The 22,636-nt window shown below is 40.3% G+C and overlaps 1 protein-coding gene across 5 annotated transcripts in view; it reads left to right on the top strand.

Annotated features, from left to right (window-relative positions):
- The first annotated feature begins 2,430 nt into the window (after window positions 1–2,430).
- Window positions 2,431–22,636, top strand: part of DLGAP5 (DLG associated protein 5) — a 34,667-nt gene continuing 14,461 nt past the window's right edge. For 3 of the 5 annotated variants that reach the window (XM_058566970.1, XM_058566969.1, XM_058566971.1), the window contains exons 1-11: window positions 2,432–2,541; window positions 4,391–4,626; window positions 10,658–10,842; window positions 14,471–14,552; window positions 14,644–14,760; window positions 15,528–15,598; window positions 17,554–17,825; window positions 18,566–18,693; window positions 19,088–19,214; window positions 21,067–21,152; window positions 21,879–22,039. In XM_058566970.1, coding sequence (XP_058422953.1) covers window positions 4,392–4,626; window positions 10,658–10,842; window positions 14,471–14,552; window positions 14,644–14,760; window positions 15,528–15,598; window positions 17,554–17,825; window positions 18,566–18,693; window positions 19,088–19,214; window positions 21,067–21,152; window positions 21,879–22,039 — 1,464 coding nt within the window. In that variant the 5' untranslated portion in view covers window positions 2,432–2,541; window position 4,391. Of the gene's footprint in view, window positions 2,542–4,390; window positions 4,627–10,657; window positions 10,843–14,470; window positions 14,553–14,643; window positions 14,761–15,527; window positions 15,599–17,553; window positions 17,826–18,565; window positions 18,694–19,087; window positions 19,215–21,066; window positions 21,153–21,878; window positions 22,040–22,636 lie in introns of all 5 variants that reach the window. The other 2 variants (XR_009223680.1, XR_009223679.1) reach the window with 1 other exon arrangement.

The following is a 22,636-nucleotide window of genomic DNA, read 5'->3' as shown; positions in this document are numbered from 1 at the left end:
ATATCCCACAAGTTTTGATTTGCTTTTTCATTATCTTTTAGTTTTAGACATTTGAATTTTCCATCATAAGTTCTTCTTAAACCCAGAAGTTATTAAACAGGGATTTTAAATTAACGTTTTTGCTCTAAATTTCTCACTTTATTGGGTCTATGAAGTTTGTTGAAGCTTTCTCCATGGCCTAGAGTGTGACCATTTGTCACTCTTCCACATGCGCTGAAGGACAACACGTATTCTCTGTTGAGTGTTCCTTTGGTCAAGTTGGTCAGTCGTTTTGTTAAGACTCTCTATATATCATTGATAAATTGTGTCTGTTTGGTCAATCAATACTGAGAGAGGTGTGTTCAATCACAATAATGGTGGATTTACCAATTTTTTTCTGTAGTTCTGTAAATTTTTGCTTCATCAATTGTGAGGGTATTTTGTTAGATGCATACATGTTTCAAATCACTAGCTTTGTGAATAGAATCTTTTATCATTGCACCATGACCCTCTCCATTCCTAACAATGTACCGGCTTTCTTTTGGAAAACTGCTTGGCAATCTCTTCTTAAATTAGGCATACCCAGAATGACTCAGAAATACCACACCTATATTTCCCCAAGAGAAAATAAAAACATGCCTACAAAGAAGACTTGTACAAGAATGTTTATAGCAACTGTTGACCTTAAGCAAACAGACACCCAGTTATTTCTCCAGCAAAAACAGGTTTATTCAGGACCAACAAAGAATTGCAATTCCAAGTCTACAACCATGGTGAGCCACATGCAAGTCCCTAGCAGCAAGGGGAGGAGAAACTCTTTTATGGAAGGAAGAGGAAGTTAGGAGGGCTATTAAAAACAAAGAGTCCAGAGGTGGAGTAGCATCTCACTGGCTGAGTTGTGACAGTCTCTCATTGGCTGAGCTTCCTGGTCAAGAAGAGGAAGTCTGTCTTCTTCCTGTTGGGCTCCGCTATGGAGGTAGGGTGTGAGAGCTCCTCCTTTTGGCCCCTGGACTCCAATTTTTTTTTTTTTAATAATTTTATTTTATTTTTTCCCCCCAAAGCCTCAGTAGATAGTTGTATGTCATAGCTGCACATCCTTCTAGTTGCTGTACGTGGGCTGCGGCCTCAGCATGGCCAGAGAAGCGGTCCATCGGTGCGTGCCCAGGATCCGAACCGCCCGCCGCCAGCAGCAGAGGAGCGGGAGCACTTAACTGCTAAGCCACGGGCCGCCTGCCCATGGACTCCAATTTATTGAGGTTTCTGTTTATACATTTCCACACATGTTTATTCACAATAGCTAAAAACTGAAACAATCCAAATGTCCATCAACGGGTGAGTGGATAAACCAAGTATTCAGCGGGATACTTTTCAGCAATAAAAACAGCAAACTCCTGATTCACGCAACAGTAGGGATGGATCTGGAAAACATTATGCTTAGCGAAAGAAGGCCCACCCGGAAAGAGTACCTACGTCCTTTATTTTTATGGTGATGGAAATCAGAGCAGGGGCAGCCTGCCTAAGGGGTGGGTGAATGGAAAGGGGATGAGGGAACTCTTGGGTCATGGAAATGCTCTGTATCCCAATTGGGTGGTGGTTACCCAGCTGTTTATGTTTAGAAAACTCATCAAATCCTATACTAAAAAAAAAGTCCTGGGGCAAGCCGGGCAGCACAAGGGGTTAACTGCATGCGCTCCACTGCAGTGGTGGGGGGGGGGGCGACGATCCCCCGTGCTCAGCGAGGCACCACTTGTCATGCCATTCTGTGGCCGTGTCCCATATAAAATAGAGGAAGATGGGTATGGATGTTAGCCCAGGGCCAGTCTTCCTCAGCAAAAAAAACAAAAAAAAGAGGAGGATTGGCAGATGTTAGCTCAGGTCCAATCTTCCTCAAAAAAAAAAAAGTCCTTTTCACTGTATTTAAATATTATCTCAATAAAAAAATGGACGAGGAAAAAAAAAGACTGGCGACGTTGGAAAGTAACACTCAACGATGTAAGGAGAAATGTGGCATGGTAAACCCCTTTTAAAAAACGTTAAGTGAAGAAAACATTCCAACACGCTCCGCTGGATGTGACTAAACAAGGACGTTAAAAAGCCCTGCAAACTCCAGTCCCTTCTCCTCCGTCTGATCGCATTCATCCTCCCTCGGATGCTCGGGGCCCTGGGAGCTCCGGCGCGCCCCCGGAGACCGCGTGGCCTGAGCCGCGCCCCTGGCGGCCCTCGCCCCGCTCCAGAGCGCTCCGCCCCTCACCCATAATCGCGTCGCGGACCCGCCCATTGCTTCCGCTCACACCCCGCCTTTGAAGCGTCCGTTCACCTTTCAATCAATTCGAGTAGCGCAAGAAACGAACCAATCGCAAACCTCGTCGGAGGGAAGGGGCGGGCCCCTTTCCCGGAGGTGTTGCTCAGAAGTTCTCCAATCAGAGGCTGAGTGCGGGAAGTTTGAATTCTGCCGGGGCTCGGTTGTGGGCGTCCTGCTTCGGAGGCGGCGGCGGTCCTCCAGACCCGGAGCGTTCCTTTACTTTTGGTTTGGTTGACGTTTCACAGTAGAAGCTGCCTCAGGTAGGTGGGTGCTGGCAGCTGGAGGAAGGGCGCTGGCTCGCCTCCTTCTAGAAGGTCTAGAAGGGTCTGAGGTCCGGCGGCGGCGAGCTTGACGCCGCTCGGGGGAGGCTCCCCTAGGACCCGGTTACCTGTCCTTCCCGGAGCTGATGACTCAGTCCTCCAGAAGAGTAAATGTTTGTTGCCATGATCTATGTAGCAGTCAGCGTTTCACCCCCGGGCCGTGATTGGCCTTTGGGACAATACTTAGCATGGTTGGCCCTGACATTAACTCCGGTAGCTGCTCCCAGAGCCTGTGACAACTCACACCGCCCTGGTTGAGAACCTCTAGGCAAGCAAGACTAAGGTATTCTAGACTTTCAAGCTGGAAGAAGCTCCAGTCAGCTAAAAAAGGGAATTTAGATGTACCGTATGTGAAGAGCCAGGTTGCCTGGCTTGAGATCCCAGCTCCACCACCTGTTCGGTGTGCTAACGTGGGCGGTTAATTTCCCTCACCTGTATAACAGCGATAATACTAACCACCTGTTAGAGTTTAGGTGATAATTAAATATGCCTTTAGTATTAACTCTCACTCTTGTGCATGCTCGCTCTTTCTCTCTCTTTGCTGTGTATAGAGCTATGTGGTACTTTAAAATAACTTTTTTCTTTGATTGGTTAGCAAATTAATAATTTCTTTAATTAGCAAATTAATACTTGCAGGAGGTGGCAAATCAAGTAGTAGAAGAGAGTGCTTGATGAAAAGCACAGTCCTTTGTTACTTCTCCTGGGCTCTTAAAGGAGAATGTTATTAGCATCCAGGTCAGACGAATTCTCATTTTTTATATACTCTGTTGATTGCTTAAAATAAGGTAACATTTTAATTTGTTGCATTTCTTGTACAGATTTTTCTTTTATCTGGAGTCTTCTAGTGGATGTCTCAGTTATTCTTGTTGTTGAAGAGTATGGTGTGCTTATAACTTTTTTAACTTCCTAATGGTAGACCCTCCCCTTTTTCTTTCTTTTTTTTCTTTTAAGCTGGCAAGACTTCTGGAGACTCAATCCTCTTCAGTTAGGCTTGCTTGTTTTCTATACCCGCTGCATAGGTGACCCCCTTAGACTTCCTGTTTTCCTTTATTCTTTTCCTCATTTGGATCCAGGATTTCTTAGAACATATGACATCCTGTTTCTTGTCCTTTTCCCTTGTTTTGCTTGAATACATTCTCAAGAATCTTTCTAAGAAAAGGGTATGTGCTAAGTAAACTGTATGATTTCTAACATGGTTGAAAATAATTTTATTCTGCCCTCACAAGGGCAAACTGATATGGTTATCCTTCTATATCACCATGCTAATTCTTCTGAAAACCCATCTTTTTCTCAATTGTGTATATCCAAACTGCCTGCTTATCATCCCTATCTGTCTAATAGGCATCTCGTGTGTTTTTGTTTGTTTTGTGTTTTGTCTTGGGAAAAAATTCCAGGCTGCCTGCATTCATCACCAGGGGAAGATTAGGAAATGATTCTGTATACTGTCCTTCACTTCCTTCCCTATTCTCACCTTTACCTCGCACTCGTTGTTTTGTAATGTTCTGTACAGTAAGCCTAGAGGCTCTTGTTTATGCTATGGACCGTAGTATCCTGGGCTTCACTTCATCTGTAAAGCAAGGCCCTATATAGGACCCCAAAGTAGGTGGTGGTGTCTTATTTTTTGATAACTTTCTTCCCACTCTTCAGTGTCACATATTTATTCCATTTAGTACTTAAAAATTTTTATTTCATAAGGCTTTGAGGTGGGACAGGAGATAAACTGGAATCTTAATTTTTTAAATAGTAGGAAAATCTATATAAGTTGGTCTATCTTTCTTTTCCCTGACAGGATGGCTTCGTCACATTTTGCCGGTCAACAAAGAAAGGATTTAAGTATTGACATGATTAGAACTAAAATTGCTCATGGGAAATCTTTATCTCAGAAAGCAAACAGACATAAGGAATATGAACAAAAAAGACACTTTGGTTTGAAAGATGTCAACATTCCAACTTTGGAAGGTAGAAATCTCGAATTAGATGAGATGTCTGAAGAGTTAATTCCGGAAAAGATCAGTGTCAAGCCAAGTAAGTAAAGATCTTTTGTAATTTTAAGTGCTTTGAAGAGTGAATGAAAGTTGGCTCAATACCTGAGGTTAAAAAAAATCTTGACCAGGGGCTGGCCGGGTGGTGTAGTGGTTAGGTTTGCACACTCCACTTTGGTGGCCCGGTGTTCGTGGGCTTGGATCCTGGGCATGGACCTACATACTGCTCATCAAGCCGTGCTCTGGCGGCATTCTGCATGCAAAAAAGAGGAAGATTGGCAACAGATATTAGCTCAGGGCCAATTTTCTTCACCCAAAAAAACCAACCTTGACCAGAAGAATGGAGTTTTGAAATACCATTCTAAATAACTTGGTGTTTTCTACAACTAAATACTATCTATTTAAGGTAAAGGCTGTGAATGTTCCTAAGTAGGCTAAAGCCATTCACCTGTGGAGTATTATACCTCTTTATTATCTATATTGCCTTATAGGAATCCTAAAGTTCTCACTTCTGGAGTTTGAATAAGATAACTGTTGATGAGATAAATTGGGGACGTTAAAATAGAAGTTTTATAGAGAAAGAAATGAGATGTCAAATTGTTTAACTGTTCACTGCTTCAATTTTGTCACTTTCCAGGACCAGTGTAATATGCAGCATGTACAAGACATTCAACGTAGTCAAGCTTAATGGATTCTGTAAAAGGGGGTTGAGCTGAGATATTTCTTCCAGATTTATCATTTTTGTGATTCTGAAGGAAAGCAAGAGAAAAGAATTTGACGAGAGTGTCTTAGGGTTGTTTTTATTTTTGAGATGAGGTGATCAGTGCATGTTTGAAGGTCAAAGGAAATGGGTTGGTAGCTTCGGGAGAGAAAGTAAAGAATAACATCTCTTAGGAATTGGGAGGAAATGAAAACGGGGCCGTAGAATGGTACTGGATGACCTTTAAAGGAAGAGCTAGGGCCGGCCTGTGGCTTAGCGGTTAAGTGAGCGCGCTCCACTACTGGCGGCCCAGGTTCGGATCCGGGCGCGCACCGACGCACCACTTCTCCGGCCATGCTGACGCCGCATCCCAGATACAGCAACTAGAAGGATGTGCAACTATGACATACAACTGTCTACTGGGGCTTTGGGGAAAAAAGGAGGAGGCTTGGCAATAGACGTTAGCTCAGAGCCGGTCTTCCTCAGCAAAAAGAGGAGCATTAGCATGGATGTTAGCTCAGGGCTGATCTTCCTCAAGAAAAAAAAAAAAGACATTTTTTGTCTGAGAAGAGGTGATATTATTGCCTCCTACGTTGGCTCCTTGTTTCTACTCTAGCCTTCTCAAATATTGCATCCCTTGACCAAAATCTCTCAAATAAAAGTCTAACTCTGTCAATATGCTATTAAAATATCCTTTATTTTCCATTTGCAAAGGTCTAGAGCTGGGAGTAGGCCTAGCATGTTCCAGAGAGAGCAAGTAGGTGAGCACAGCTAGAGAAGAAGGGGCGGGGGCGGGACACGACACTGGACAGTTCCCGTAGAGCCTGAGGGCCATCTTTATAAAGAGATTAGCTTTTACTCTGAGATGAGAAGCCATTATTGGATTAATGTGTTTATATAATCTGATTTATGTTTTAAATTCATCACTTATAGATTGTAGGGTGACAAGCATGGCCTTGGGGAGACCAGTTAGGAGCCTACTGCAATAGTTTAGTTGATGGTTGATCACAGTCATAACAGCAATGGTGGGTGGTTGCATTCTGGATATATTTTGAAGTTTGAACCAAAAGGATTTCCTAATGGAGTGGATGTAGGTTGATAAAGAGAAGTCAGGATGATTCCAAGGTTTTTGGCCTGAGCAACCAAAAATATGGAGTGGCCATTTACTAAACTGTAAAAGACAGAGAGAGGAACCATTTTGGGGGGAGTAGTAAGATTAAGAGTTCACTTTTGGATGTGTTAAATTTGAGATGCCTATTAGACTTATAAGAGATGTTGAAAAGGTAGTTGGTTATACAAAGTGAATTCATCAGAGAAGTCCAAGCTGGAGATATAAAGTCAGGGGTTGTCACCTGATACATGGTGTTTGAAGCTATAAGACCAGATGTGATTACCCAGAGTTTTGCTGTGGAAAAAGGAGAGAAGAGGAGTAAGCACTCCAACATTTAGACGGTGAGGACATGAGGGGAAACTAGCAAAGACCTGAGGAGCAATGCAAAGTAAAGTAAGAGGACAACCAGAAGAGTGTGGTGTCTTAGAAACCAAGTGAAGCAAGCATATCACAGAGGACAGACTGATTATGCGGTGCTGCTTGTGAGGTCAAGTAATATTAGAAGTGAGAATTTGAACTTCACTCTGGGGGTCGCTGGTGATCTTGATGTGTAGTTTTGGTGGAGTGAGGTTCAGGGAGTGAAAGCCGGATTGGAATGGGTTCAAGAGAGAATGGTTGGGGCCGCCCCATGGCATAGCGGTTAAGTGTGTGCGCTCCGCTGCTGGTGACCCGAGTTCGGATCCCAGGCGTGCACTGATGCACTGCTTGTCAGGGCATGCTGTGGTGGCGTCCCACATAAAGTGGAAGAAGATGGGCACAGATATTAGCTCAGGGCCAGTCTTCCTCAGCAAAAAGAGGAGGATTGGCATGGATGTTAGCTCAGGGCTGATCTTCCTCACAAAGAGAGAAAAAAAAAAGAGAATGGCAGCACCACCTAGGATGTTTTCTTGCCCCAAAGTTTGAACTTGAGTCTAATCAAACCCTTAGATATTTTCAATTTATAGAAAATATGAGGGCTAGAGGAATGAATAAGAAATATGAGAAACCAAACAGACAAATGTAGAGTGCAGGACATTCTATAGGACAACTGACTAGCTTTTGTCAACAAGATAATGGCCTGGAAAAAAGGGTGAGGAGAAGGATCTGTTTTAGATGAAGAGACTTAAAAGACATCCAGATACAATGTGTGGATCTTGCTTCATTCCTGGTTTGAACAAACCAATGGTTAAAAAAAGAAAGACCTATTTAAAACAAACAGAGAAGTCTAAATCTGGTCGCTGTAGTAGATGATAACATGGAATTACTGCTGACTTTTTAGGTGTGATAATGGTATTGTGGTTATGAAAGAAAGTGTCTTTATTTTTAGAGGTGTATACTGAAATATTTATGGATAAAATTTTGTGAGTAGAATTTATTTTCAGATAACTTCAAGTGAAAAAAGTCACGTGCAGCAAAATGTTGATAAGTGTTGAATTTGGGTTGTAGGTATATGGGCGTCCATTATATTCTACTTTGTGTATTTGAAGTTTTTCATAATTTTATAAAAAGTGAGGGGGACAAAAGGAGAACTGGACATAGGGATGTGGGGACCTCTCTTGAACAGTTTTGCCTTAAATGGAAATGGAGAAATGAGGCAAGCAGCTAGATGAGGATGTTGGTTGGGAGGAATTACTGCATGTTTGTAACTTTATGATGGCAACACCCCAGTATAAAGAGAGAAATAGGGGAGTGCGAGGGTAAATTGCTGGAAGAATGTCCTTGAGTAGGTGAGAAGGAATAGAATCTGGAGCTAGGTGGAGGGGTTGGCCTTATGTAGGAGCTCTCTCAGCCCATCTAGAGGGGAAGGCAAAGTCTGTGGGCCCAGATGCCCGGGTGGGAGCTTTGAACGCAGATGGGAGAGGAGCTGTTTCAGGTTTGAGGAGAGGATAATGTGTGAAATAATAATTCCAGAGAGAGAGAGAGTGATGAAATAGGGAAGTGTAGGGTCCAACTGAGGTTTGTAGTCATGAAGAGTGAGAGATGAGGTAGCATGCCTTTCCAGCCACATTCAGGTGAGCATTGCAGGTGGGAAGTAAGCAGAGAGTGGCATTTAATCAGAGTTGGAATTTTGCCAGGGTACAACTCTAAGAGAGGAGTCAAAAAGTTGAAGTAGTGATTCTGATGATGAATCATGGAATCTAAATTGGATAAGAATAAACTTGAGAACACAAGGAAGGTGAGACACAGTAAAAAGATGAGTGTAGATCAGTAAAGGGTAGGTACTGGTGGGGCCAAACAGTTGTTAGAAAGATAAGATATGGTTGTCAGAGTGGATTGCTTGAAATTTGGCTTATGAAGTAGGGACAGTTCTTATTAGTAATGATGAGGTCTCAAGTGCCTAGTTGCCTCACAAATGAATACAGGTGTGACAAGACATTGGTCCTCTTAGCCCTTGAAGTTTCTGGCAGGGCCTGGGTTGGTCAGAGCTCTCTCTCTGACTGGATGCATTCGATCACAAGCAGCCTCTGTTTGCTCTGGTGTATTGGGTAAATGTTATTTTTTATGTATGCCATGGAATGAAAATGGTTGAAATATTGGTACGAGTGTGACCAGGGGAATGGGTAGCTGAGGTATAGTAAAAGCAAGATCATTGGAGAAAAGGAAACCTAAGAATTGAGAGGCAGGGAATTGGAGGGGTCATCAAGATTTATACAAAAATAGTGATGGAGGCAGCAACAGTGAGCTGGGAGCTAAAGCCTTCGAGGAATGAGGGGGAAACCTGGAGGGTCTACAGATGACTAATTGGGGTACTGTCTAGTATGATCTGATGACATGAAATATAAAGCTGGACTCTTGTAGTGAAGAGGAAGAAATAACTGAGAAGCAGTGACGAGGACACCTCCCCACTTTGGGCCCAGTGATATTACCAGTGTGGGAGAAGAAAAGAGTCAACCACTTGAGAGGACAGCTCGGGAAGCAGTGTCTTCAGGGGAGGGCCAGGTTTCAGTTAGATCAAGAGATGAAGGGGACATTCAGGGAAGTCGAGGATACAGGCGTTTTGTTGATGTTGATGTTGACTACTTCGTCATCTGAGCTCTTGCATGTTCTGTTCTTTGCCTGGATTATTGTTTTAAACAACTTTTTGAGGTATAATTTACATACCATAAAATCCACCCATTTAGGTAAATGCTTTTTTTAGTAAATTTACTGAGTTGTGCACTTAATCTCCCTGGATTATTTTTAACCCTCACCCAGTGGGCAAACGTATACTCATTCTTCAGAAACCTTCACAGGTAGTCTCTCTTCTGAGAAGCCTTTCTGGATCTCCCCAGACAGGTTTATACTGCTTCTCTATGGTGTGCATTCTCATGCTATTTATTCCATGGTAAACCAAATTGAAACTGTTCATCTCCTGCATGATATTGTGAGCCCTTAGAGGGCAGAAATTCTCTTACTTATTCTTACTGCCTAAAAATGTCTGGCACATAGTAGCCACTCATATTTTTCAAACCAGTTTAAATAAACATGAAACCTAAGTTTGAGAATCATAGGTGGGAGCTAAAGAAACTGACAAACAGCCTTAATATCAAAGGAAAAGTTGTATTAGTTACCCCAAAACTTAGTGGCTTAGAACAACAAACATTTATGATTTCACACAATTGTGTGGGTCAGGAATTTGGGTGCGGCTCAGCCAGCTGGTGATGCAGGTTGCAGTCGAGGTGCCATCCAGGGACACATCTGAAGGCTGAACTGAAGCTGCAGGAGCTGCTCCCAGATGGCTCACTCGCATGACTGGCAAGCTGCTGCTGGCTTTTGGCAGGAGGCCTTAGCTCTGTCATGTGGCCGTCTCCATAGGCTGCTGGAGTCTCCTTAAGCCTCCACATGGCCGCTGACTTCCCCCAGTGCAAGTGATCCAAGAGAGAGCAGGGCCAAAGATGTGCTGTCTTGAATGAGCTAGTCTTAGAAGCCACACCCCACCATTCCCACACTTTCCTCAGCCCTATTCAGTGTGGAGGGGCAACACAGGGCATGGCTACCAGGAGGTGAGAATCACTGGAGGTCAGATGGAGGCTGGTGATCATAGAAGTTAATTAATTTAAAACTGAGGTAATGCATGCTTCATACATAGCAAGCAATTAATTAATATGCGAACAAAAGAAGGCAAAAGGAAGAGAAACTTTAAAAGAATAGGGGTTGAAATAACTTCTGGTTAGAGTGCTAAGGAATTAACAAGAATTTACTGAAAGCGTTTTTAACAGCAGTTGAAGTGAGACAATGATATTTTAGACATTTGTGTAACTTTTTATCTGAAATGTTTTATATACTGTTTTTCCTGCCACTTAGGGTCACTGAAATCTCTTCTAAGTGATCAACGAAGACAAATGCTCCAGAAATACAAGGAAGAAAAACAACTTAAAAAATTGAAAGAAGACAGAGAGAAAGCTGAACGAGGAGTATTTAAAGTGGGTCTTTATAGACCTGATAAGCCTTATTTTCTTTTATCCATACCACAGTACCAGTCAAAAAAGGTAAATTTATTATCCTGACTTGATGTACAGGAATAGTTCCTTTTAACGGGAATTTTCTTTAAGACATGACACTTGATCTTAGGCAAAAGGCCGAGAAGCAATTCTTTGAGAGTTTAAATGACTAAAATAACCCTTTCCCCATAGTCCCTTTATTCACTTAACTAGTTGGTAGGAGGTGGGAATGACATAAGAGTAGCTCAGAAGATGAAGATCAGGTCTCTCCATGTAGCTATAGGTAGGTTGACATGGGATGAAACTAGGAAAGCAGGTGGGGCCAGACTGAACAGTGAACGCTGTGCCCAAGAATTGGGCATTTGTCCTGTTGGATATGGAGAGTCAAGGGAGGCTTATAAATGAGGTTGTACCATTATCAAAATAATAATCCAGGAAAAGCTTGCGATTATAGTCTGGAAAGGGGCGAATTTATAGGTAGGAAGACCAGCTGTGAGATTGTCGTGATAGAATAGGTGAGAAAGGATAAGTGGACTGAGGCAGAGGGTTTAAAAGGAAGAAATAGGGGTAAGACATCTTAGGAGATAAATTTGATAGGTGACCAAGTAGACAGTGAGGGGTGAAGGAAATTGAAGAGTCAGAGATAAGATGATTCTGAAGATAAATTAGTTTGAGCAACCATATAAATTGTGCTGCTGCTAAAAGAGATGTGGAAGGCAAGAAAAGGAATGTGCCTAAGTGGGTGCTTATTAATAACACTTTTTTTTTAAGCTTGTTTGGGCCACCTGGGTAACAGACAGTTGGGAATAAAAATTTGAAAATCAGGATGGAGATCCATGCTGAGGTGTGGATTCAGGATATGCTATTGGGAGTATGGCTGGGTGTTTAAGCTGTAGGACTAAATGAGACCACCCAATAAAGACATATAAATTATGAAAGTGAGGTCTGGAGAACACCTTCAGGTGGGCAAGAGTCAGGGACCAGTGGTAGGTCAGGGTGGCAGGAGAACTAGAACAGGACAGAAGCTGAAGGAGGGGTGATCTAAAGAAGAGAATGATCGATGAGTCAAGAGGGATGAAGTTTGAACACAGGCAGTTGGATTTGTAAATTAGGTAGTCACTGGTGATCTGCTGTTTTTAAGATATGGTCTCTCGTTGGCTGTGTATTCACTCCTGATCTAAATAAGAATTGAATAACAAAAGCTCGAGACATTGCCTGTTTTTTTTTGCTTCCTGAATCTCATTGATTTATTTGACAGACCTTTGATTACTCTTAGGATAATGTGGAAGAGACCAAAATTAGTAGAATACAGCTCAAGGTGGAAAGATACGGATACATATGGTCTATATATGTTAGAGGAGGGTGAGATTGTACGTGTTTGGAGGAACATCAGAGAAGACCTCTTGGAAGGAGTGAGATTTAATCTGGCTTCTCAACACTATGTAGGATACCAATCATTGGTCTAAAGTCTAAACAGCTATTTACAAACTGTTATATGTAGGGGGAAAAGACACACATCGTTGCATTAAATAATAAGATTCACCAATAGTTGTTTTTTATTCTACATAGACAGTAGCCACTGCTGAATTTTGTTCCTTTCGTGCAATCTGGAGAAAAGCCTCATTTCTTTAGCACTAAATTTTCCCTAGGATTTGGAGAAGCAAATGGGTCCTAATCTAGAGGAGAAGTCTGGTTGTGCCTCTTAAGGAACTTTAGAGTTCTTAAATATCTTACCACTTCTAATCAGTCCTTCTCTTGCTAGATTTCTTCCCCACTTTGTGATCAGGTCTCCATTTTCTTATTGACAGTGGACACATGCCTAATCATTAGATTTGAAGGCAAATTGTCAAAGCTAGGAAAGTAAGCTGTGCAGTATCTTTTCATAAGTAGAAAAGTCCTAACACTCTAGTCTGTTCATTTGCCCCCTCCAAATAATGTCCAGCTGCTCATATTAATGAGGATTCTAATACCTGGAAAATATAGTCTGAGATTTCTTCTCTCTCCTCCCTGAGACACATGAGTAAGTTTTGAAGCTATTAAGCATAATTTAAACCAGAACCAGAAAAAATAGTAATTTAAGTTAGCAAGTATTCTTTTTGCCATAAATGATTGAGGGTTAAATGATTAAGGGTAAAATTTAACTTTATTTTTTTGTTTGTTTGTTTTTTCGTTTTTGTTTTTTTGTGAGGAAGATCAGCCCTGAGCTAACATCTGCCAATCCTCCTCTTTTTGCTGAGGAAGACTGGCCCTGGGCTAACATCCATGCCCATCTTCCTCCACTTTATATGAGACGCCGACACAGCATGGCTTGCCAAGTGGTGCGTCCGTGCACGCCCGGGATCCGAACCGGCGAACCCCGGGCCGCCGCAGCAGAACTCGTGCACTTAACTGCTTGTGCCACCAGGCCAGCCCCAAATTTACCTTTAAAATGGAAACTTTATTTCATGATGAGACATGAAAGTAAATTTTGCCAGTTCATTTTTCTTCAAACTTGATCTTATCTTCCTTTTCTATAACTTGATCTTGATGGCTGCTCCATCTTGCATGGATGACAAAGTCAGAGGCCAAAGACCAGATGGAGCTGACTAGGGTGTAGTTACAGTTGGTCATAATTGTTACTACAATGACAAATTGTACTTTTTTTCTCAGAGTAAGCAAATTCATTTTAAATCTAATATCAGCTTCAAGCATAGTGATTATTTTACTAGAGTTAATAGTACCAAAATCCCCGTTATTTTTATGGTAACAGAGCAGTTTTGGCTAGGTGCTAAGGAAACACTCACTCAAAATATTCATTGCCCAAACATCCCTTATGACACCTATACCAACTCTGTGTGTCACACTCTTTGTTTGTTTACTGGGCTTCTTTTGTGCCTCCATGTCACTATAAAATGCTGATAGGGATATAAAGCACATAGGGTGGGGTGATAAACTTATGGGTCTTCAGAACACCATTATGGATAAACTTTTTAGGAGGCTTACTAAAATAAAGTGAAGTGGGCAAGGAGGGGAATAGTATGCCTCTTTACCAGGTGAGAAAGCTACGTTGCATGTATTCGATAAATTTTGAGTCACTACCATGTTCCTCTAGGCTCTAGGATATAGTAGTGAATAAAACAAAATTCCTTGTTTTCCTGGAGCTTACATGTGAGATAAGCAATAAAAAAAGACAAATATATGGTATGCTGATGGTCATAATTATTATGGAGGAGGTAAAAACCAAGAGAAGGGAGATGGGGAGAATGGAAGTCGGTGCAGGGTGGGCTTCTGATGGGGCCGCGCTGAGATGGTGGCATTTTGAAGGAAGTCTTCAAGGAAGTGGGAGAGTGAACTATGGGAAGAGTTTTCTATCCAGGAGAAGAGTGTTCTACACAAAATTCAAAAGTCTTGAAGTGAAACACGCTGGTATGTTTAAGGACTCTCAGATTATAGTCTGCTATTTTTAATAGCTCAGGCCATTAGCATTTTCCAAATTCTAGGATTCTAAAAAAGCTTGCAAGGAAATTTATATAATGGAAAACTTTTTTCTTCATCTCATTTTATTTGCAGTGGTGGATTTTTTGCTGGATCATTTACAATAGCCAGATTTCAGATGAGGGGTCAATTTACAGATTAAAAGTGTGGTCGTTTGATTCATTATGCAATGAAATCACATAGCACCTAATCTTTTAAATAGGTTGGTCATGGGAGTGATGTTCGAGCAGCCCAATCTGGGCAAAGACAAACTTCCGAAAAGAAAGTGGACGGTGAGAGAAAAGGTAGGAATATTAGCCAGTATGCTAAGTTCTGATGCTGCCACAACAACAACTTAGTAATTACAAAAAGCATCTAATTTGCTTGTCCCCGCAGCCGGGCAGGCCGCAGCGCCCGCGTCCGCGCGAGTGACGAGGTCAACGACCGCAGCGGCAAAGCGCCCCGGAGCAGCCTCGCCCTCCTGCGCCGGCGCCGCGGCGGCAGCCACGCGCGGTGAGACCGGCTCTTGATCGGTGGCGGACGCAGAATGTTGGGGGCCCTCGGGTGTCCTGTGCTCGGTTGTTAAAATCATCGTGTGTTCTTGGAGTAGGAGAGGAGGGAACGGGAGAGTCCACTTCCTGAAGACAGGTTCTGTGCCCCGCCATCCAGTTGGCACACTGAGGGCGCTCAAACGGTGAAGCATCTGAGTTGGTGTGAGCGGTGCTTCGAAGTGAAAATTAACGGCCCCAATAAGTTACAGTCAGTCCATTTGGTGGAATACGATGTAACCATTTAAGAATAACGTTGTGAAAGAACAGTTCATGACATGGTTCAGAATATATTAAGTGGGCAAAGAAAACAGGTCAAATTCTGAACAGTATGATCACAATTCTAAAATATGTATGTGAATATGTGAACAGAGGAAAAAACTGGGAAAACACCCTAAAGTGTCAACAGTGATGGTTTCTGAATAATATCATCTTGGGTGATTTTTTTGGATTGTTGTTTCTGAGCTTTTCTTTACCTAGTTTTCTATAAAAAAAATATGCATTTACTGTTCAGAGATAAAAGGTAAAATACCTTTTGTTTTGAAAACAGGTGGCCTGTACTTGGCAGGAAAGTTCATCTGTTTTTATCCTATTTAAAACTGACTTTTAATCATAAAATCCTTTGAGACATACATTCCTATTCTTGCCTTTTTTCCTTTCCCAAATTACCTAGTACTTTTAATGCAGAATTTTCTATTTAGTCAAAATGGATCTATTTCATTTTTATTTTAGATAGCGGGACAGAAAGAAAGGCAGCAAATCAAGGAAGACCTGCCAAAAAGATAGAAAAAAAACCTGGAAAGGTAGAGTATAATCATCTATTTATTTCTAGATACTTTGAAAATCTCATTGCTACTTTCATGAAGCTGAAATTAAACACACAGAACTGCTTCAAGAGGTTGACCTACATGTGTGTGAAAACCTCTTGAACCATAAAGAGGCATCAAGAGGATTTCCTGTTATTGTTTTTTCAGGTGTCTTGTCCCCAGAGGTTTATAAGTAGAGAAAGTGTAATTTGGCTAACAGAAGAGAGAGAAATAAAAACACAGCTGATGGAAGCCTTCAGATGAGAATTAGCGAAGAGATAGTGTGGAGCAGGGTGAAATACATTGACTTTGGATTCAGTTAGGCCTCAGTTTGCATATTGTCTCGCTTCTGATTAGTATATAATCTTGGGCAAGTTATGAGTTTGTTTTCCCACCTGTAACATATTGTACCTACATAGAGTAGTTTTAAGAATTAAATAACATAATGTTTCTGATAGCATCTAGCATAGTGCCTGGTAGAGTCTTCAAAGAAGAGCCACAATTTTGAGGACCCAATCTCTTGATTTATAATCCATGCCACAATTCCTTAGCCTTAAAAAAAAAAGTTATGCCAAAGTGTAAGAAACCTGGCTAGATTGTTACTAAAAATCAGACATAGATCCTCCAAGGAAGGCAGTACAGGGTGAATCTTCGACAGACAAGCAGCTAGACCTTGTAGCTCCTCCCTTGCGGTTGGTTTTCTCTTTAAGGATTATAACTAGTTTCTACTTTTCCTGCCACATGGGCCTGAGGGACAGGGTTACTCTTAAACTCTTGTCCAGGTAGAAATACTCTGCTTTCAATTCATATCTCATTAAAAATCAGAAACATAGAAACCTCTAAAAATTGTGTTTAAATGAGTGGGTTAAATGGGCGAAGGTGGTGAAAAGGTACAAACTTGCAGTTATAAAATAAGTCAGTCCTGGGGATGTAATGTACTGCATAGTGACTACAGTTAACAATATTGTGTTGTGTATTTGGAAGTTGCTAAGAGAGTAGGTCACAAAAGTTCTCATCCCAAGAAAAAAAATTTGTGACTGTGTGTGGTGATGGATGTTAACTAGACTTACTGTGGTGAACATTTCGCAACGTACAAATATTGAATCATTATGTTGTATACCTGAAACTAATGTAATGTTATATGCCAATTATATTGCAATAAAAAAATACAAGTAACAAATTGACTTGAAAAAGAATATATGCTTCACATTTTACATGGTTAATCTCACTGTGTCACATTGGAAAATATTTTTGCTCTAAGGCTGGCCCAGTGGCGTAGTGGTTAAGTTTTTGAGCTCCGCTTCCGTGGCCCAGGGTTCACAGGTTCGGATCCCGGGTGCGGACCAACACACCACTTATCAAGCCATGCTGTGGCAGGCATCCCACATAAAATGCAGGAAGATAGGCGCAGATTTCAGCTCAGGGCCAATATTCCTCAGCAGAAAGAGGAGGATTGGCAACAGATGTTAGCTCAGGGCTAATCTTCCTCACACATGAAAAACTATTTTTGCTCATATGATAAAGTTCTTTACAATAATCCAAGGTTATTTAAAAAAAAGGATTTGGTCCTTGACAATACTAGTCATCCAATAAACATTGGATTTCTAATTCTCAAACCATTGTAATTATCAACATAATTTAAGTAAAAAGATATGTATTTGTTAGGTGAGTAAATTTTTCCATAGTTTTCATATATTTTAACTTGTTGTAATACCTAAAACCTATTATTTGGTTTTTGTAATAAGCACTGGTTCTCGCTCTCTCTGGACCATAGCGATGGTTTATGTCGCTGGTGTTATGATTCCATGTATACATTTAATTCTATTTGTTTTTGTCTTTAAATTGTGTACATGGGACATACCTCTTAACTTTCACATTTTCAGGCCTAAAACATTGGTCGAATATATCCCCAGAAGAGAGGTTCTCACTCTGCTCTGTTTATTCACATCTAGGTCGTTTCTTTTAAAGCTGATAGTGAAGAAAATACTTTGGAGTCACAAACCAGTGAGACAAGTGGAATGGATAAAAATGGAGTCTTATCGAAAAAGGAAAAGTTACCCAAGACAAATACTGCAAAAATGAAAGGAAGGCAGTCGTTCGCCCCTGAAGATTTTGTGTTTCACCCACCAGATGGTCTGAAGACCTATCGATTAACGCCTGTGACTCCCAGAAGTACGAATTCTTTGACACCCAGATACACCTGGAGTCCTTTAAAAACAGAAATGTAAGAATGTAATGTCGATTAAGAATTCCTTGCTAAGATGGATAACAAATGCCTTTCTTAGATTTGCTTTTTAAGTTATTTAGTTAGTAAACTATGTTCATTATAAATCATGAAAATATGATCTTTCAAAAAAATTCTTCAGAAGCCTACAATAATGTATTTGAAAGGTTTGATATTTTCTGTGCATTGTTATTATTTTCATGATTCAACTTGTGTTTTTTTGCTTTTAATAAGTGACTTTATTATAACACATTTTTAGAAATAAATTTTTAGAAAGGAGAAATTGCTATACTGTAGCTCAGACCTGGTTTGGATTTTTTTGTTTGTGTTTTTTTACTGAGTATTACTTTAGAAAAACTACCTCTAAAGACAAAATGATTAACTTGTAAAGTGGGGAGAAAAAAATCAGTTTGAATCTTTGAAAGAAATGGCAAGGTCGTTTTTGCAAAGTCTGGCTGGTGGCATATTTACTAGAAACTGCTCAGCAGCATCTGAGACTCCTCAGTGTTCACATCCAGTAAGAGATCTACAGATCTGTGGATCTCATCACAATTAGTAAAGGTGGACATTCCCACTGTAGGTGTTTACATTTTTTCCCCTCCAGAATAGACACATTAAAAAAAATAGAAACACATTTCTATTTTATCCCAGATTTGTAAAAAGCACCATAATTTTGAAATCCTTCAATTAGATAAGTGGGGTTCATGTTTCATGAAGTATATTTTTGGTATTGTTTTTAGTGATAAGACTCAAGAAGCAACAAAAGAAGTTTTGGCACGGAAATGTGAAACTTCCTCTGCCCGGACAGTACATCAAGATTCAAGTAAATTACAGTGTCCTTTGGGTTCTCTAACAGCTGGGGATACAGGTGTGGTATTTCAACGAAATTTTTACTTTTCTGGATTGTGATTTATCAGAGATTGTTTAGAGCCCTTTTTGCCATATAGCCCACCATATAGTTCAGGGATTTGACCTCAGGGTCAGAAGAGATGGAAACGCATGGGGAGGGGATATCTGGAGACAGAGCTGGAATGAGGAAGACAGACTGAGAAGGGGGAACGTAAATGTAAATTTGAAGAGGTGAAGAATATTGAGAGACACTTTGGAGGACATCTGATGAATGAAATCATTGAGGCAGAAATAAAATTTTTAAATTCAACATTGAAAAAATTGAAGGATTTAACAAATTTGTCTTGTGGGGGATGTCATTTTTAGGAGTTGCTGCTTTGAAATTTATATGTAATGTTTTCTTTAATCTATAGAGTATATCTTAAATAGAAATGAAACTACTACTAAAAATGTAGATGGCCTTCCAATAAAAGAAGTCCCATCACTTGAAGTAAATGAAGATCAGAAATCCCAGTCACAACATAACGTGCTGTATTTCAGGTTCGTGCATTTGTTCCTAGCGTAAGAATTTTGTATTAATGTCTATATATTTAAAACCAAAATCAAACTATTTTTAGCCTTAATATAATATGTAGATGAATTAGGAGGAAACTGACTTTAGGTGATTTTTATTTACCTTTTAAATTTTGGGTTTTTTTTCAATAGCTATAGTACATTCATGTGGTTCCTAATTTAAAAGGTAGAAAAAGGTACAAGTGAGAAGTCTTTTTCCCAACTCTGCTCCCAACCCCCTAGTTCGAACCTTCCACAGAGGCAAGTGTTGTTCATTTCTTGTGAATACTTCCAGAGATAGATAAACATATTTTTCTTTTTTTATGTAAACAATAGCATACTAACCTGTTTTCTTCTAATAGTAAATGCAGGAGATATTCCATTGTAGTACTTTAAAGAACTTGCTCATGTTGTTTTGTGTGTGTGTGTTTTTCAATGGCCACATTGTATCCAATTATGTGGCTAGACCACAGTTTACTTAATAGATCCCTGTTGCTGGTTATTTACATTGGGTTCAGTCTATTACTATTACAGTCAAGCCTGCAAAGAACAACCTTGTATGCTTTTCAATTCTCTCCTGTGCAAATATATAAAGACCTCAATTTACATTCCCTCCAGCAAAGTATGGGAGTTCCTATTTTCTCATACCTTTTTTCCCCCACAAAGAAACTAAGTTAATGTTAATTTTATAAAGGAAGGTTAGAGGGAGATGGTGGGAGGCTCCTTCGCCCACTAAATCCTGAGATAGGATTATGTTTCTCCAACTATGAAGACTGAAAATTAACATCCTGTTTGGGGAACCTCAGCCGTGTCACCTAAATGCCTTGGACACAGATCAGAGGACTGCATTTGGAGAAAGGCCCCAACACTCCACGTCACACAGGAAATGATTACATACTATTATTCTTGGGTGAATGTAGCAAGGAAATTCTCATTCCTTTTCCAATGCAGTATTAACAATTTTTTTGAGCTTTGCCAATCAAATAGATGAGAAATATAGTCCATTGTGTTGTTTGAGATATTAAGATAATGAGCAATTTACCCAACTAAATAACGTCAGGTCTAAGCTGGGTCTCATTTCTCATAATTAAGTTGTTCTCTCTTATGCCATTAGATTTAAACAGCTAAATTTTTCTTCTAGGAAGCAAAAACTATCCTGTTTCTCCTGCTGGGGTGCTTTTTATAAAGAAACAGGTTAAATTTCCCTTAGGCCGGGGTTTCTCAACCGGCACTTCTGACATTTTAGATTGGATAATTCTGGCAGTGGGGCCGTCCTCTGCAGTGTAGGATGTTTTGTGGCATCCCAGGCCAGTAGCACTCCTCTAGTTCGTGACAATCACAAATGCTCTCGACATTGCCAGATGTCCCCTGGGGGCAAAATTGACCCGTGCGGAGAACCACTGCCTTTGGACAAGCAAAGCCTGGTAACTAGAATCTGGGAGGCCCTAACACAGTAATTCCAGACTCACAGGTTTTAGCTTCAACTGACTCTTGGCAGTTGGGTTGTCTTAGTTCCATGGACAATAACAGAGAACTAATAACAGGACTCAGGCATGTCTGGTTCTTTCTGTTCAGCCTCTGAAAAATAAGAACAGAAAGAACGAGAAATATTAGCTTGAAAAGTGGCTCTTGGCATTAACCCTCCACGTTAGTTTTAGGTGCAGAGGGACGGACATGTGTAGGGTATCAACTTGTGTTTATGGATTATAATATATCACAGTTCATAGAATAATTAAGCATCAACTCTGGAAAATTACTATTGTATAAGTGTCATATTGCTAATACTTATATATTAGTATGAGAAACATTTGTAAAACTGAAATGTGTGTCATAATTTTAGAAATATTCTTCGGTCAGAAACCGAAGAATTAACCTCTCACTGCCTTGAGTGGGAAAGGAAGCTTGAATTGGACATTCCAGATGAAGGTGAGGGAACATTTATATTTTTTTGTCTTAGCTTTGTTTATTTTAATATGGTTACATTTATCTGAAACACAAAAATCTAGCGTTGTCCAACTTTATAGTTTCTTTATTCAAAATAGCAAGACTTTTTCATATCTCAACATATGCTCGCTAATATCTCTGCTAAAGTGGTACATGACTTAAAAGAAGTAATTAGATTATTAGCTGTCATTCCTGAAAGTTAGACATTTGCCTATTTTATTATTAGATTTTTTTATGGCTTTTTGAATGACATCTATATCTAGTATTGTTTAATTATACAAAAATATTTTCTGAATGAAAATTACCTAAATAAATATGGAATAGATTTTCTGAAAAGTTCTTTAATCTTATTTGGGAAGCTGTTTAGAAAAAATCATTTGTGTGCTGTGTGAAGTCCTTAGATACTGATGTACAGTGAGTTATTTGAGGTTGAATTCTTATAAAATACAAGGAGAGTAGAATGCTGTTTACTATGTAGCACCATGTATGAGAATGAATATTGCTAATTTTTACTGGGAATAGAAGGAGATAGTGCTCAATATTTGTATGACATAGTTTTGCAGTAGATGTTTTTTGTTGTGCTTTAAGGTAAGCGTTTGATTCTGTAAGCCCTAGGATATTTGGGGTGAGGTCGTTTTATCACTGCTTGGCTTGCAACCAAGGTCCTGTTTGGTTCTTTAACTTTTAAAAATCTCATATTTCCTTTAGCCAAAGGTCTTATTCGCATCGCTGTTGGTCAAACAAGACTCCTTATGAAAGAAAGGTTCAAACAGTTTGAAGGACTGGTGGACGATTGTGAATATAAACGAAGTGAAAAGGATACCACCTGCGCCGATCTAGATGGCTTTTGGGATATGGTTCGCTTTCAGGTATGTGGTCAAGTGTTTGGAATGGATTAACTTTTGAGTCTCATGTTTTTGAAAATGAAGTAATGGTAGTAAAACGGAGGTAACAGTAGCTGCTTAGGCACCTGTGATATTAAAGGAGATATTAGCCCCTTTATAAACTATAAAGCACTGTCTACATTTTGTGACTGATGTCCCCTCCTCCCTCATATTGTCTGGGTAATTTCTATATGGGTTGGAAATTGAGATTCTGTTCAACTGTTGGCTGGTCTGCAGTGATTCCACGTGTGAGAAAATGACTACACTGAGTCTTCAGCAGTTGGGTCCATCCAGCAGTTACTGTTCTTACCGAGTGCCAGGCATTGTATGAGGAGCTGATAGATAAGGCACACTCTCTACCCCAGAGGAGTTTCTGGTTTTATTAGTCAGACATAACACGTAATTCCAATCTAGTGTAGAAACTGCTGTGATAGATGGAATTACTAGGAAGGTCAGTAAAGGTGTGGGAGGAGATGACACTTTCTAGCTTTTTGAGCAAATTTTAGAAATAAGCATATAAAATACTATTTCAAGGGCCGGCCCCGTGGCTTAGTGGTTAAGTGCGTGCGCTCCGCTGCTGGT

Source organism: Diceros bicornis, chromosome 24, assembly GCF_020826845.1.
Source record: "Diceros bicornis minor isolate mBicDic1 chromosome 24, mDicBic1.mat.cur, whole genome shotgun sequence".
In the NCBI taxonomy this organism is placed as follows: domain Eukaryota; kingdom Metazoa; phylum Chordata; class Mammalia; order Perissodactyla; family Rhinocerotidae; genus Diceros; species Diceros bicornis.
The sequence above is the reverse complement of the archived record's forward strand: the minus strand, read 5'-3'. Positions and strand labels throughout refer to the sequence as shown.